Here is a 14,465-nt window from a genome sequence, read left to right as displayed (position 1 = left end):
TATGACACACAAACTAGCAGTGTTTAACTGTGAAAAACTGTCAAAATACACTGAGATAAGAGGTGGTTCAACGGCTTAGAAATTAGCATATGAGCCTACCTAGGTATAGCTTCAACTAAGAATACAAAGAGAGCAAACCAAATTTGATGATAAAAGTAAATTGGAAAGTTGTTTAAAATGTCATGCCCTATCTGAATCATGAAAGTTTAAATTTGACTTGGAGTGTCCCTTTAATTAATGAAAACAATATAAATACTGTATATGTCTCTAATAGTAATGCAATGTGCTGGTTAGTCTGAAAATTAAGAAGAAGTTTGTAGATTTCGGAATTTAAAAAAAATCTGCACCAGTACATACACAATCTGTTGCAGGGTCGCAGTAAGTCCATAACTAGACCTGCGTAGTAGGTCTCTTATAGTTGTAATTAAACCTATATCAGACCATTACCAAAACAGGTTGAAGAATTTATCCCATCTCAAAAGGATACGGCAAGATCAGCTCCAACATCTGTCGTCCAGATGCTAAAGAATGGATTCTTTAGTTGTACGCCCCTAGGGGAAACAAGATACATTTAAATGAAATTAAACCACGGCACAAAAGATCTCTAAAGGTCTTAGGCAATTGTCTGCAAATACTGAAGTTCAGGATCATGCAATACAACACAATAAAAAAAGAGAAACCTCCCAAAAAGAGACATAGTTTGAAATGTGTGAAAAGACTGAAGCCAAAAATAAAAAAATATCATTGAACTATACAGATTTCAACATCTTCTTTCATGTCACATTATAGCTGTAAGGGACACAAAAGTGCAAAAAGAAAATGCTCTATTGTGATTTAGCATCTTATTATTGCACTATTACTTTCAAATAACTGTGTGCAAATGGATTAAACATATAGTTAAAGTTATCTCCAGAGTTAAAAAGTTATCTCCAGAGCAGCAATGCACTACTGGGACTTGTCTGAAAGCATCTGGGTAAGCCAATGACAAAAGGCATATGTGCATAATCATCAATTAACAGCTAGCTCCCAGTAGTGCATCGCCACTCCTGAGCATAAAACAAAGGATACAAAGAGAACAAAGTAAAATTGATAACAGAATTGTACATTGAAAAGTCTAATAAAATAGCATTCTTTATCATAACCCTTTAATGAAATAAAACATAGGAACACAGCAATAAAAATCCAGCAGAGATGTGACAATGGGTGCTGGCACAAACAAGGAAATATCTGTGTTATATTGTGTCTTACTATAAAGATTTAGAAGGGGGAAAAAAAAATCTTACATGATCATAACAAATCTAAACCCAAATTGTGTCAAAAGATGGAAGAGCATTGTGAGAAGCGCCGGGAAAATCAGAAAAACCAGTAGAGTGCTCGCGTAGCATGTGAGTGGTAGCGGGATCGATGCCCGCATTTCTCCACCTTAACCTTCAACTATATGAAGTGGCAACAAAGTGAAAGCAATTTCCACAGAAAAAAAAAATCAGCTCAAACAGTAGAGTGCATGCGAGTGGTAGCAGGTTCGATGCTCGCATTCTCCTCCTTGAATACCAAAACAAGGGGTCACAATCTTAAGTTAGAGGGTAGCAGATTCAGGAATAAACTTCCAATAGAGGTGGTAAACACACAGACTGTAAAGGAATTAAAAAATGCCTGTAACATGCATAAGGTTACCCTAGGAAATAAGCAACGTACTATGGGTAGACTTTATGAGCCTTTTTGGTTTGTATCTACCATCAAATTCTATGTTTCTATGTTACTGTCTGCAGTATTTTTTTAAACAAATTAACTGATATAGAAACATCAAATCAAACCTTAAAGAAAAGTGTGAAGCTCCAAATACAATTCACCATAAACCTCATTTTTGCCCATGTTGCCATGAACTTCTGTGGTTTACTGCAGTGTTTCTCAACCACAGTCCTCAAATACCCCCAACAGGCCTTGTTTTCATTATAGCTGAACCAGTGCACATGTGAAGTAATCACCTGATCAGTAACCAATCTGCTCTCATCCATCAGCTAAATATTTCACCTGTGCTCTAGTTCAGCGATAATGAAACCAGGACTGTTGGGGGTACTTGAGGACCACAGTTGAGAAACACTGGTTTACTACACCCATTTAATAATAAGTAAATGCAGGGAATAAGGTACTTATCTTTAGAAAAAAATAATTGCTTCATCCTCTTGCCACTTTCCGTTTAAACATTAATGGTACGTGAAAGAACATTTAATAACCGTCGTGATTTTGATAGAGCATCATTAAATAAAATATACAGTTTACTTCTACTATACATTCCCCTTTTCTTCTCAGTACAATTTGTTGAAACTTTCTATTCCATGACAGCATACTGAGGTAGGCTCAGGAACGTCTCAAGTACTAGTTGTGCATTTTTAGAAAACATGGTTTCACAGCTGCTACATAGTGCGAAAGACATGTGGCACACTTCTGAGCTTACCTCAATATCTTCACATGGAAAGTAGATACATTTCAACAAAAGATACTAAGAGAAATATGAGACTAAAATAAGATGGAACTTATTTTTATTTTTTTTAAATTGTATGCCCTGTTTGAATCATGGAGGTTTAATTTTGACTATGTCCATTTAATTTTTTTTGCTTTCTTACATCATAGACTCTGATTTATTAAGGCACCATCATACAAAATAGCCCACCATGGAACCCCTCCCTGTAATAACACTGTATCTACCAGCACTCAATATCAGACTTAACCCCCTAAATGCCCAGAAAGTTTTGGAAAGCCTTCGATATCCATTAATCTATTTACAATTATTTGCTCTTATAAAATTTTTTTTTGCAAATGTTGGTTTAAAAAAAAAAGGGAGATTTTTAGGGTGCAAAACTACCTTTTAAGAGCTTTAGGATAACTTGAACAGAACAGGAGTAGTTTAGAAACCCAATACCTGATGTATTATCACAGTCTGAGGTTATCCTGAAAATTGTGCCTAATAGATTAAAACTGGAAAAGGGTCTTATTGGACCTTACTAACACCTGAGATAAAAATCAGCAAGAATGGAATACACCTTACAAATAAATAACCATTATACTTATTCCTACTGTCAAAACTAGAATAGGAAGTGCAAGATCTCCAACATAGGTAGATGTTGAATTGCAGCAGAACATGAAAAATTAAGGAAAGCTCTGTATGTTAGAACGACAAGACAGGAGACACTGAACACTTATTTATATGAATGCTACCTTCTGATTAAAAGACTGGAAGTGAACTAGTAAAAAAAAATTCAAAATAATCATGGGAACGGCTGGTTTGTAAAGGCCACATGAAAATTGGAGGCACGGACCAGAGCTTTAAAGTTCCAATTTAAGAACATTTATGTAAATTGTCTTTAGGATGGGCTCTGTGAAAATTGAGCACATCTGCTTCCCAATCATCCACTATGTGAATGTTGATTGAAAGGGTTTGAATATGCAATGTGTGCTGGTCAGTCTAGCCACATGGAAGCTTAATTAGATACTGCCCCTGCTGATTCATATCAAGCTCCTGCTATGGTGTGGTCTAATTCCAAACCTACAAATCATAACAGAGTAAAAATGGTAATTAAATAAAAAATCCAGTTCTTACCTTTCACACATATCAAATATAAAGAGGCAACAAGACCCAAAGGCAATGGGACCAACTTGCTTCCAGTAGACAGAGATGCGATTTCTATCAGTTTGATCCTATACAGAAAAAGAACATAAGGTAAGGCAGTTAAAGCTTGCATTTTCTATTAGTAAATTTGAGTACAGTAGACCTTAACTAAATGCAAACTGAGTGAACAAAAGAAAAATCTAAATCAAATCAATATTTGGTGTGACCACCCTTTGCCTTCAAAACAGCATCAATTCTTCTAGGTACACTTGTGCAGAGTCGGGGATTTTATAGGCATATAGTCAGGTTCATGACTAAACAATTATACTAAACACATGCTAATGATCATCAATTGATCATGTGCTATTGTGAAAGGTAGCTAAAATTGTGTTCCTCACATTTATAGACCAGCTTAGTAGATATGGTTCCCATTAAGTTATGGATCTAGATATTCTCTTGTCAACATCTGCTTTCACGTCAGCCTGTTCTGTCAGCAGTTGTGAGTGTACGGCAGTCTGGACAAGAAAAAATGGGAGGGGTCTGTTATGTATTCAAAACCTGAATATAAGTTCTCTGGCCAGTAGAATCACCATGTGTATAAAAAAAACTAGATCCCCTTTTAATGCGATCTTGTTCTAGAAAAAAGATTTGGTTCACCGTTAATATTATGTGATATTTACAGATCTTGGAAAGATAAGAGATTTTCCCCCAGTATCTCTGTAATTTGGGGCAACGCCACAGTAGGTGGGTAATGTCAGGAGAGGCAAATTGGCATTTATTGCAAATGTCTTGAGCATTAACCCACTTGCTGCCTAAGTGTGGCGTAATGTATGTTAAGTGCATTAATGTAGTCTGAGACTCCCTCAGGCTTGCTGACAGTGTCACTTTACAGACCCTTGAAAAACTCTTGTGTAAGTTGTCAGTAACGTTTTCATTCTCTAGAATGTTTTTTCATTTGTCCTCAATACATTTCATGGAGGCAGGTTCATGGTGTACAGTAATAAGGGAGTAAATAGGGGTGATGGCGTGTATTCCTTGGTGGGCTAGCGTACATATGGAGGTAGTATTAGTAATGGACCAACAGTCTAATCCCTGTGTTATGAGTGCCTGGACATAGTGTCTGCTTTCGAAGTAAGCAAAGGTATCCCTAGCTGGTAAATTGTATCTATCTCTTATTTCTTGAAAAGAGAGCAATTGGTGGGTGGTACGGTTCAGTGGGTGCAAGACGTTAGTAATGTCTTTTGCTTTCCACTGCGGAAATACAAGAGTTGAAAGTGCCGGAAAGGAAATCCGGGTTACCCGTAAGGGGCAAGTATATACTAAAGTGTTGTGGAATGCCCCACAGTCTGCACAACCTGGGCCAGGCTCTCAAAGGATACCGAAACAAGATATTTTGAATTATGGAAGGTGGTAGGGACAAGAGTGTGCTGTGTGGGAGAAATGCAGGATGGTGGTGTGACAGGAGCTTGTTTTCTAGATGGGGGTAACTGAAAAAATTGGTATCCGTGAACCAATCCACGACCAGTTTCACCAGTGTAGCCCAGTTGTACCACAGTATGTTGGGCAATGCCAATTTAAGAGCACTGCTTCTCTTTTTTTTCCCTTCCAGATGAATTGTGTTATGCTAGATATGAGGGTTTGTGTATCAGGATGGGAGAGCAGGAGGGGTAACATTTGTAGAGGATATAATATTTTAGGTAGGGCTCCCATTTTAACTAGACTTATCCTTCCTGCGAGAGAAATTGGGAGACTGTTCCAGTTTTTAAATAAATTTGTGATTTCTTTTATGCTATGTGCAAAATTTGAATAATTTATGAGGTTTGGGTTCGCATGTAAGGTGATGCCTACGTATTTAAAAGAGCCATCCTTAACTTTAAGACCAAACTGAGCTAAAGAAAGACCATAGGTGACAAGGAGCCAGGTCACCTCCGATTTATCAACATTTATTTTGTATCCTGAAAAAGACGCAAAGAGGAAGATGTTTAAAAGATGGGAAATTTCTATTTCTGGGTCGGAAAAATAAAGTAGGAGATTTTTAGCATATAAAGACAAGTGTAGTATGTGTTCTCCTATCTTGAAGCCAGGACAATTCTGCCTGATGGAGCAGGCCAGGGGTTCTAAGACCACATCGAACAATAGGGGGAAAAGGGGCAGCCCTGCCTAGTTCCTCTCTCTAGAGTTAACAAGGGGGAGACCCTCCTATTGATAATCAGGGATGTTGTGGGGTGGTTGTAAAAATTGCAAATGGATTGGAGAAAATTTCCCATGAATCCGAAGTTTTCTAGAGAAGTATATAAGTGCTCCCATTCAATTCTGTCAAACACCTTCTCAGTGTCTACCGCTAGGAGGCAGGCATCTGGAAAGGGTTGTGGTGGAGTTCCCTGCCTGCCCTGCCAATAGTGGTTTATCAAAGCTAGCGTTCTCCGAATGTTTCTAGCAGAAGTACAAGACTATATAAAGCGTGTTTGATCATCATTATTTGTCCCATTAAAGTTGCTAAGCAATCTGCCAATATCTTGGTGTATATCTTGTAATCATTATTTAGTAGCGAGATGGGCCTGTAGGAGGAGGGCAGAGTGGGGTCTCGATCAGATTTAGGAATAACACATATGTGGGTTTCAGTACAAGTTCTGCTGGAGATAGGTGCTCCTATCAAGTAGTCAGTAAATAAGTTTTCTAGCACTGGGGAGACCTCAGGTTTTAGAATCTTGTAATATTCTATAGGTATCTTGTCTGGTCCCACTGCCTTGCCTAACTTACAAGATTGGATAGCCTTAGAAACTTCTGATGGTTGTATTGGGACATTTAAGAAGCTGCGGTGGTTGTCAGTTAGTTTAGGAACACGAATGCTACCCCAGAAGCTCTGTTTATCTCTAGCTACAGGTTGACTTTTATAAAGGGATTGGTAACAGGCTGCCAACTCAGATAGAATATCCGTGGTGTCAGACTTTAGACCGGTAGTAGATTGAATTGCGGTAATTATGGATTTTGGTGTAATGGTTTTAACTGTTCTGGCTATCAATTTCCCGGTTTTGTTACCATGCCTATAGAAACGGCCTTGTCTGTGCACATGGAAGAAGGCATTCTGCTATTGCAGGAAGGAATCTCGCTCCTGTTTTAATTCCTAGAAAACCTGTCTGTTGGCCTTAGTCGGAGATTGAAACTAAGTGTTATAATCGTTCATCAGCTTAGTTAAAAATTGGGATGAGTTGCAGAGTCGGGCTGTATATGAGGTGACTTGGCCCCGCATGACCGCCTTAGAGGAATGCCAGAATAGGTCTGTGTTTGCCCTCTGCTATTCATTAGTAATGGTATAGTCATTCCATTGGGTCTTAAGTTGTTTCTGGAAAGCAGTATTAGGAGATACGTATGTAGGATACCTCCAGGTTCTTTGTGGAGAGTTTCTGTGGGGTAAGTTGAAGTATCAACCAGATAGGGGCGTGATCCAATATGGTTACTGGTGAAATCTCAGTTTTCGGGATATGAACAGTCATAGTGGGAGAGACTAGAAAATAGTCTATACTAGATAGAGTGTGGTGCGTTTTGGACAAGCAAGTATAGTCTGGAACCAGGGGGAAGCAAGCAAACCATAGGTACGTGGAGGAAGTCTAGAGTGTGTGTGGGTTGTTGGGTTTCTGTAGCTGTCTAAAGGAAGGGCCTGGGTCAGGATGAAATCTCCACCTATTAACAAGGGGGCTTCAGAATATCCTAATAGTTTAGCTTGGGTGTCCTGACAGAAATGCGTTATAGAGTGTTGGGCCCATAGATGTTGCCTAGGGTCTACACAGAAGTAGTTAATGTTAAATTAAGAAAGATGCATCTGCCTAGTGTATCTATTAAAGGTTCCGTTAAAGTGATGGGGAGGCCTTTGCATATAAAAATCGCTACACCTTTTTCCTGCCCTCCGAAGGGGAGTATAAGATCTGTCCCACTGAATGTGTATTTAATTTCTCATGTTCTTGGGCAGTTAGTCTATATATATATATTTTTTTTTTTTTTTTTTTTTTTTTCTATAGAAGGGCTATGTCTGTATGTATAGATTGTAAATGATGAAGAATCCTGTTGCGTTTGGCAGAGGAAGTAATCCCTCCTATGTTCCAGGAGACTATTACTCATGTTTCCAAATGTGTTGGGGGGTCAAGGGAGCTCATAGGAGGTTGGAGTACGTAGTACCAGGGAGGGCAGGTTCAGTTATCAATGTTCAGGTTAAATTGGTCATCTGGTTGTCTGTGTGGGGTCTAAGGTTTTAAGCAAATGTGTATGTTGGGATATAGATAAACTCACAGTTAGTGGTAATATAAAGGGACTTGGAGTGTGGCCACAGGCAAAATGATTGCTTTCTGACAAAAAAAAAAAGAGGAGAAAAATAAAAATAAACAAAATCAGTAAATAAAGTATGTAAACAAATATATAACAATACAACAATAGTTATAACAATAGGACGCCAAAATGGCAAGACAGCCAACGCCGCCATAAAGGATCAATACCAGGGACAAGCTAGAAAACACCGTAAGAGTGTGTAATATGGTCAGCCATCATCTTTCTTATGCTCAGTGTCCAGGTAGGCTTGCAGGGCCTGGAGAGGACATAAATAATTTGGGTCCATAGGCTGTATGGAGTGTGAGCTTCGCTGGGTAAAGTAGTGACACCTGTCAGCTTTGAGTGTATAATTGACTGCATAGAGGAGCAAAGTCCTCTCTCTTCTACCCACTTCTGCCGAAAAGTCCTAGAAGTTAAGCAGCTTGTTGCATTCATATGATAAATCTTTTTTTCAATCTGTAAGCACATAGTAGCGTTAGTTTTTCTTGGTAGTTGAGAAGTTTAAAGATGACTTGATGCGGCTTAGGGCTTAAGGGTATTTTCTGGGCCCAGCTTGTATGCACATTCGACATCCAGAGGTACATTGTCCTTATTCATGTCCAGCAGTTTAGGCAGGGTTAGAGCAACAAACTCCAGCAAATATTTGTTACAAATTGATTCAGGTATTCCAACTATACACAGAGGTTGTTGCGCATTGACCCGTTTTCTAGTACAGCTCAACGTGGAGCGCTGCAGACATTTGCTGCCGCTCTGTAGCTTCGTCCACCGGAAGTCCGATTTGTCAAAATGTTAAATATATAGCTGTAGCAGAAGGCAGTTTTTTTTCACAGAAGGGCTGGAAAGCTGTACAAGAATGAGTGTCTGCAGGCAACAGTGAAGCATGGTGGAGGGTTCCTTGCAAAATTGGGGCTACATTGATGCAAATGGGCAGAATTAATGGTCTCCTCAATTCTGGGAAGTACAGGCAGATATTGTCTATAATGCTATGCCATCCGGGAGGCATCTGATTGGGCCCAAATTTATTCTGTAGCATGACAACGACCCCAAACATGCAGCCAGTCATTAAGAATTACCTTCAGCATAAAGACGAACAAGGATTCCTAGAAGTAACAGAACTCAGATCTCAACATCAAGTCTGTCTGGGATTACATGAAGAGACAGAAGCAATTGAGGCTGCCTAAATCCATGGAAGAATTCTGGTTAGTTCTCCAAGATGTTTGGAACAACCTACTTGCAGAGTGCCTTAAAAACTGAGTGCAAGTGTACCTAGAAGAATTGATGCTGTTTTGAAGGCAAAGGGTGGTCACACCAAATATTGATATTTTTCTTCAGTTTACTCCCGTTGTATTTAGTTAACCCCCTAACCTAATATGGCCTGTTGTACTGCAAGACGTATATATTCGTCTTCGCTTCAGGAAGCTCCAGCACTCTCGGAGTATCCCTGATCATAACTGACAGTGATACTAGGTGTGTCACCGTCTGTAACGATCTTCTGCTGGTGCGGGCGGGAGGTGTGGGACAGGGAGGAATAGGGCAACTACACTGCAGAAAAGGGGTTTGGGGTGCGGGGTGTGGTACTAAATGGCGATCGGGGGAGGGGGGTGGGACCACTAGACTACAGAAGAAAAAAAAGAAAAAAGAAAATAAAGGGGTTTACAGGTACTGACAGACAGCTGCCAGTACCTAAAATGGCGACAATAGCTAGGGCAGGGGAGGTTTAGAGAGCTGTTTGAGGGGGGTATAAGGGAGGTTGGAGGGTTAGGGCGATCCTACACTGCAGAATAAAAACAAAAAAAGTTTTAGTGGGTGGGGTGGGGAAGGAAGAGAGCTGTTTGAGAGGGATCAGGGAGGGATCAGGTGGAGGGAAGTGTCAGGTGAGAGGGTAATCTCTACATTAAAGCTAAAATTAACCTTACAGACCTCCTAATTAACCCTTTTACTGTGGAGAATAATAGAAGTGTGCTGCGCAGCTGCAAATAGTGGCCTTCTAATTACCGAAAAGCAATGGCAAAGCCATATATGTCTGCTATTTAAAGCAAAGGGGATCCCAGAGATGATTTTTCAACCATTTGTGCCATGATTGCACAAGCAGTATGTAAATAATTTCAGTGAAAACCCCAAAGTTTGTGAAAAAATTAACTTTTGTTTATTTGATTGCATTTTGCGGTGAAATGGTGGCATGAAATATACCAAAATGGGCCTAGATCAATACCTTGGGTTGTCTACTAATATAATCCGGTATTTTGGGCAAGTTTTTCTCTGAAAGTCTCGGTAGTGAAGGGGTTAATTGATTTAAAAAAAACCTGACATTTATATTTTTAAAAGCATTCTTATTTTTACAGCATTTTTTCACACCTGGCTAACACTTTGGAACAGTAGTATACTGCATGCAGTATTATATAAAGGGGATTTACAGGCCCACAATACAGTAGGTACCTGTGCATGAGAGGCTTATTGGTGCACATGTATATGTTTATGCTTAGTTCAAACACTCTTGGGAGACCTGAGCATCAGCAGAAAAGTAATATTTTTGTGCAAAGTAAATTATACAAAAGGAACAATTTCTACATTTGCAGTTAAAATGCACTAAATAGTTTGGTGCTACTTATTCTGAACAAAACTTTATTTAACAAAATATATACACAATAATTTTGTCACATAGGCCTACCATCATGTGTTCTCCACAGAAGATGATCCAAAACGATAGCAGCATTGCATAGAAGATACCTTGCCGGATATCTCCGAACAATAACATCCAGGTCCAGTTAAACCCAATGGAAAACCACTCAACAGGAATATTAATAAAAGTCATTGAGATGCCCAAAGCAAAAATGACTCTAAAAATCAAGAAGGTGAATGATTAGTTTTTGTTTATACTGCCAAGCTTAGAATGTGTGGGTTATATTGAAATCTAGAAGAATGTAAAGATAATCCAATTAATCACAGGACGATTTTTTAGGAGCCAGTGAATGATCATACAGTATATAGTGTAGTGTAGAACAGTGATTCTAAACCACGGTTTTTAATTACCCCTAACAGACCAAATTTTTATGATATCTGAACTAACGAACAGGTGAAATAATTTGTTGATGAGTGAGAGCAGGTTAGTAACCATGGTTACTGATCTGTTGATTATTTCACCTGTGCTCCGGTACAGATATCATGTAAAACCTGGCCTGTAAAGGGTACTTGAGAACCACTGGTGTAGAATAATACAGAGGTTTATGCAATGTTAACTGTCCCATTAACTATTATTTGTAATAATGCAATCCTCAAGGGCAATAAACTATAAGAAGACACTTGAAATTGTAATATTTTGTAATTATTTAGCTAAAAATGTACCTTTAAATTGATATTCAGATGGTGATCTTCTGGACGCTGTTATTTTAAATTATGAGTGAGCAGTTCTGCCAATAAAGATGACCACTCACCCCTATATTTCCCTTGTAGTATGCTCTGTAACTGGTTGAGTGAAGCTAACATACATGCCCTGAGCACACCACATATTCTGAAGACTAACTTCAAAAGGTAAATTGAAGCTAAAAAAAGAATACTGAATTTAAATATTTTAACAAACGTATTTTAGATGTTTGCCTCTGAGACTGCATTAGAGCAAAGAAGACCTATGTAATGATGACTATCCCTTTAAGATCCAGAATTAAAATGTAATGATTTGTAGTTCCCTGTCTTTTGTGATTTGTCAAGCCCTGATATTTTAGTGATAAGCTTAGGCAACTGTCATATGGACTACATGAATAAGTATCCACATGCTTCCCTCTACTTTATAATGCATAAATAGCATAGAAGAAAACATTCATAGTAAAAAAACTAATCACATAGAAAAAAAGTATGATTAAGGGACATGAAACCTACATTTTGTTCTTTCATGATTCAAATACAGCATGCAATTTAAAAAAAACTTTCCAATATACTTTTGTTTTGTACATGCAGTATTCAGTGTAAATATAGTGAAGCTGAGAGGCTTCTAGATTACTACACATCTTATGGAGCAAGACTTACTTTTCCAGAAGAACAGGGGAGCGGGTCATTATTGTTATTCTCCTCCAGTACCAAATCATAATGATCAGGATACTTGGAGTCAGGAATGTTTTCATAGCAAACCAAACCTTCGTAAAACCGCCATTCTGGAAAATAGTCTGAAAGGAAAACATTTGGGCAATTTAAAATGATTGCAAACATTCTCCTTTTTATAATCAGATCCTGAATGTTACTGATATTTTAGATGAACTTTATTTGATCACTTGTAATGAAGATGCGCTATAACTTACTTTTTAATCTAGTCGTGCCATTCTAGTACTGCACGATCCCGCCGCACACTTCCAATCAGTGCTCTACCTACAATAAAAGTGTCATAGGAATAGAGCACTGATTGGAGAACAGTTCAAACTGTTAGCTCAAAATTTTTTTATTACTTTTGAAGTGGGTAAAGCTGGAGTGTGTGGTATTAGAATGGCACAACTAGATTAAAAAGTACACTTCCTTTATCTAAATTAGGGTTGCACCGACACCATTTTTTTAAGACCGAGTACAAGTACCGATACTTTTTTTTTTTCAAATATTCGCAGATACCAATTACCAATACTTTTTTTAATGTCATGTGACAGTTTCTCAAGCACAATACAGACTAATGATTTAAGATAGCTTCTTTATAATTATGAAGAACTGTAACACAAAAGACATTATGAAATAAAAACTGTTTTATTTGCTTGTTGACACAAAGTTGTAAAAACTCTGAAATTTCACAGAACAAGTTTATAAATAAAAATATTACCATCAAATATATTAATAACAACAACAATACATAACAAATGTAAAATCACAACCAACCAAAAATGCAATACAGTTAAAAATATAACAGTGCACTGTTTAATCATGGGGAACAACACTATGGGACAGATTACATTGACTGGTAAGCTTTACCAATGCTCTCATTACATGTCCAACTCCATTAAAGTCTATGGAGTTGGAAATGAGAACAGAGCATTGGTAAAGCTTATCAATCAAATGTAATCTAAATCTAGTGCTATAATTGTAGGATGAGTGTTCATAGGAATTAACTTAATATGTCCTATGAACACACTTCCTGAAATTATATGCGCTAATGATGTTCCTCAGAGTACAGTATGTTTTGAGCATAATTGTGCAAGATGAGAACTAGCACTATAACAAGCAATCTAGAAATTAGAAAACATTTTTAAAAAGTTAGTGGCAAGTTCTTTTTAAGGAACAGAAGCATCTCTGCATGTTCAGCTATAAGTCTGTTTCTTTTATCAGTAAGGACGTTTGACGCTAAGCTGACCAGTCTTTCACTTTCCACACAACTGCATGGGGCAGAAAAATATTTTTGGGCCATTAAATCTTAGTTTATTAACTGCCCAGTACTTCAGGGGTTTGTCTGAATAAGGTACAGTGAGCTCTCCCAGGTAGGCTTCCAGTTGTATAGTAGCAGCTTTTCGAGCACTGCTCTCAGACATACAATAATACAAATAACAGCAATTTTTATTGGCAGAACAAGTGAACAATTTTTAGTTAAGTCTCCATTCCAGCTTAAAATGAAATTGGAACATGAAGTTTGAAAAAACATCACAAGATGGCGTATGGGTGATATCTAAGATCTGGAAGTATTGGTTTAAGTATCGGTGCATTTTCACGAGTACAAGTACTGGTGCAAGTACATGGTATAAGTACCGATACCAGTATCGGTGCAACCCTAATCTAAATATGCACAATCTTTTTATATGCACAGTTTCTGAGGCACCAGCTCCTACTGGGCATTTGCAAGATTCAGACTATACGTATATGCATTTTGTGATTGGCTAATGGCTATCACATGGTGAAGTGGGAGGTAAAATAGAACTAACTTTAAAAATGTGTCATGAAGAAATCTACTCATTTTAAATTCAAACTAAGTGCTTTTGCATTGTCTTTTTAATTATGTGTTTACTGAGTATGCTATTCTACCGTGTTTAGTGGTACTTTAATACACTCCAACTGGAAAAATGTATCACTGGGAACAAATTAAAAAGGAACAAAATAGGGTAAACTGTCCCTTTAATAATATACAGGTGAAACTCGAAAAATTAGAATATGTGCAAAAGTTCATTTATTTCACTAATGCAACTTAAAAGGTGAAACTAATATATGAGAGAATACATGCAAAGCAAGGTAGTTCAAGCCGTGATTTGTCATAATTGTGATGATTATGGCTTACAGCTCCTCATGAAAACCCCAAATCCACAATCTCAGAAAATTAGAATATTACCTGCAATCAATAAAACAAGGATTGTACATAGAACAATATCGGACCTCTGAAAAGTATAAGCATGCATACTGTATGTATTCAGTACTTACTCATCTTTCTCTTGGCAATGCCCCATAGATTCTCTATGGGGTTCAGGTCAGGCGAGTTTGCTGGCCAATCAAGGACAGTAATCCCACGGTCATTGAACCAGGGTTTGGTGCTTTTGGCAGTGTGGACAGGTGCCAAGTCCTGCTGGAAAATGAAGTCAGCATCCCC

At 38.0% G+C, this 14,465-nt stretch overlaps 1 protein-coding gene across 1 annotated transcript in view; it reads right to left on the bottom strand.

Moving 5' to 3' along the window:
* WLS (Wnt ligand secretion mediator) overlaps positions 1-14,465 on the bottom strand; it is a 102,298-nt gene that overhangs the window by 15,404 nt on the left and 72,429 nt on the right. Inside the window, exons 5-8 of the mRNA XM_053693372.1 lie at positions 11,948-12,084; positions 10,596-10,764; positions 3,599-3,696; positions 488-551 (exon numbers count right to left, since the gene is read on the bottom strand). Coding sequence (XP_053549347.1) covers positions 488-551; positions 3,599-3,696; positions 10,596-10,764; positions 11,948-12,084 — 468 coding nt within the window. The remainder of the gene's footprint in view (positions 1-487; positions 552-3,598; positions 3,697-10,595; positions 10,765-11,947; positions 12,085-14,465) is intronic.

Source organism: Bombina bombina, chromosome 10 (assembly GCF_027579735.1).
Source record: "Bombina bombina isolate aBomBom1 chromosome 10, aBomBom1.pri, whole genome shotgun sequence".
Taxonomy (NCBI): Eukaryota; Metazoa; Chordata; class Amphibia; order Anura; family Bombinatoridae; genus Bombina; species Bombina bombina.
This window is presented reverse-complemented; position numbering and strand designations above follow the sequence as displayed.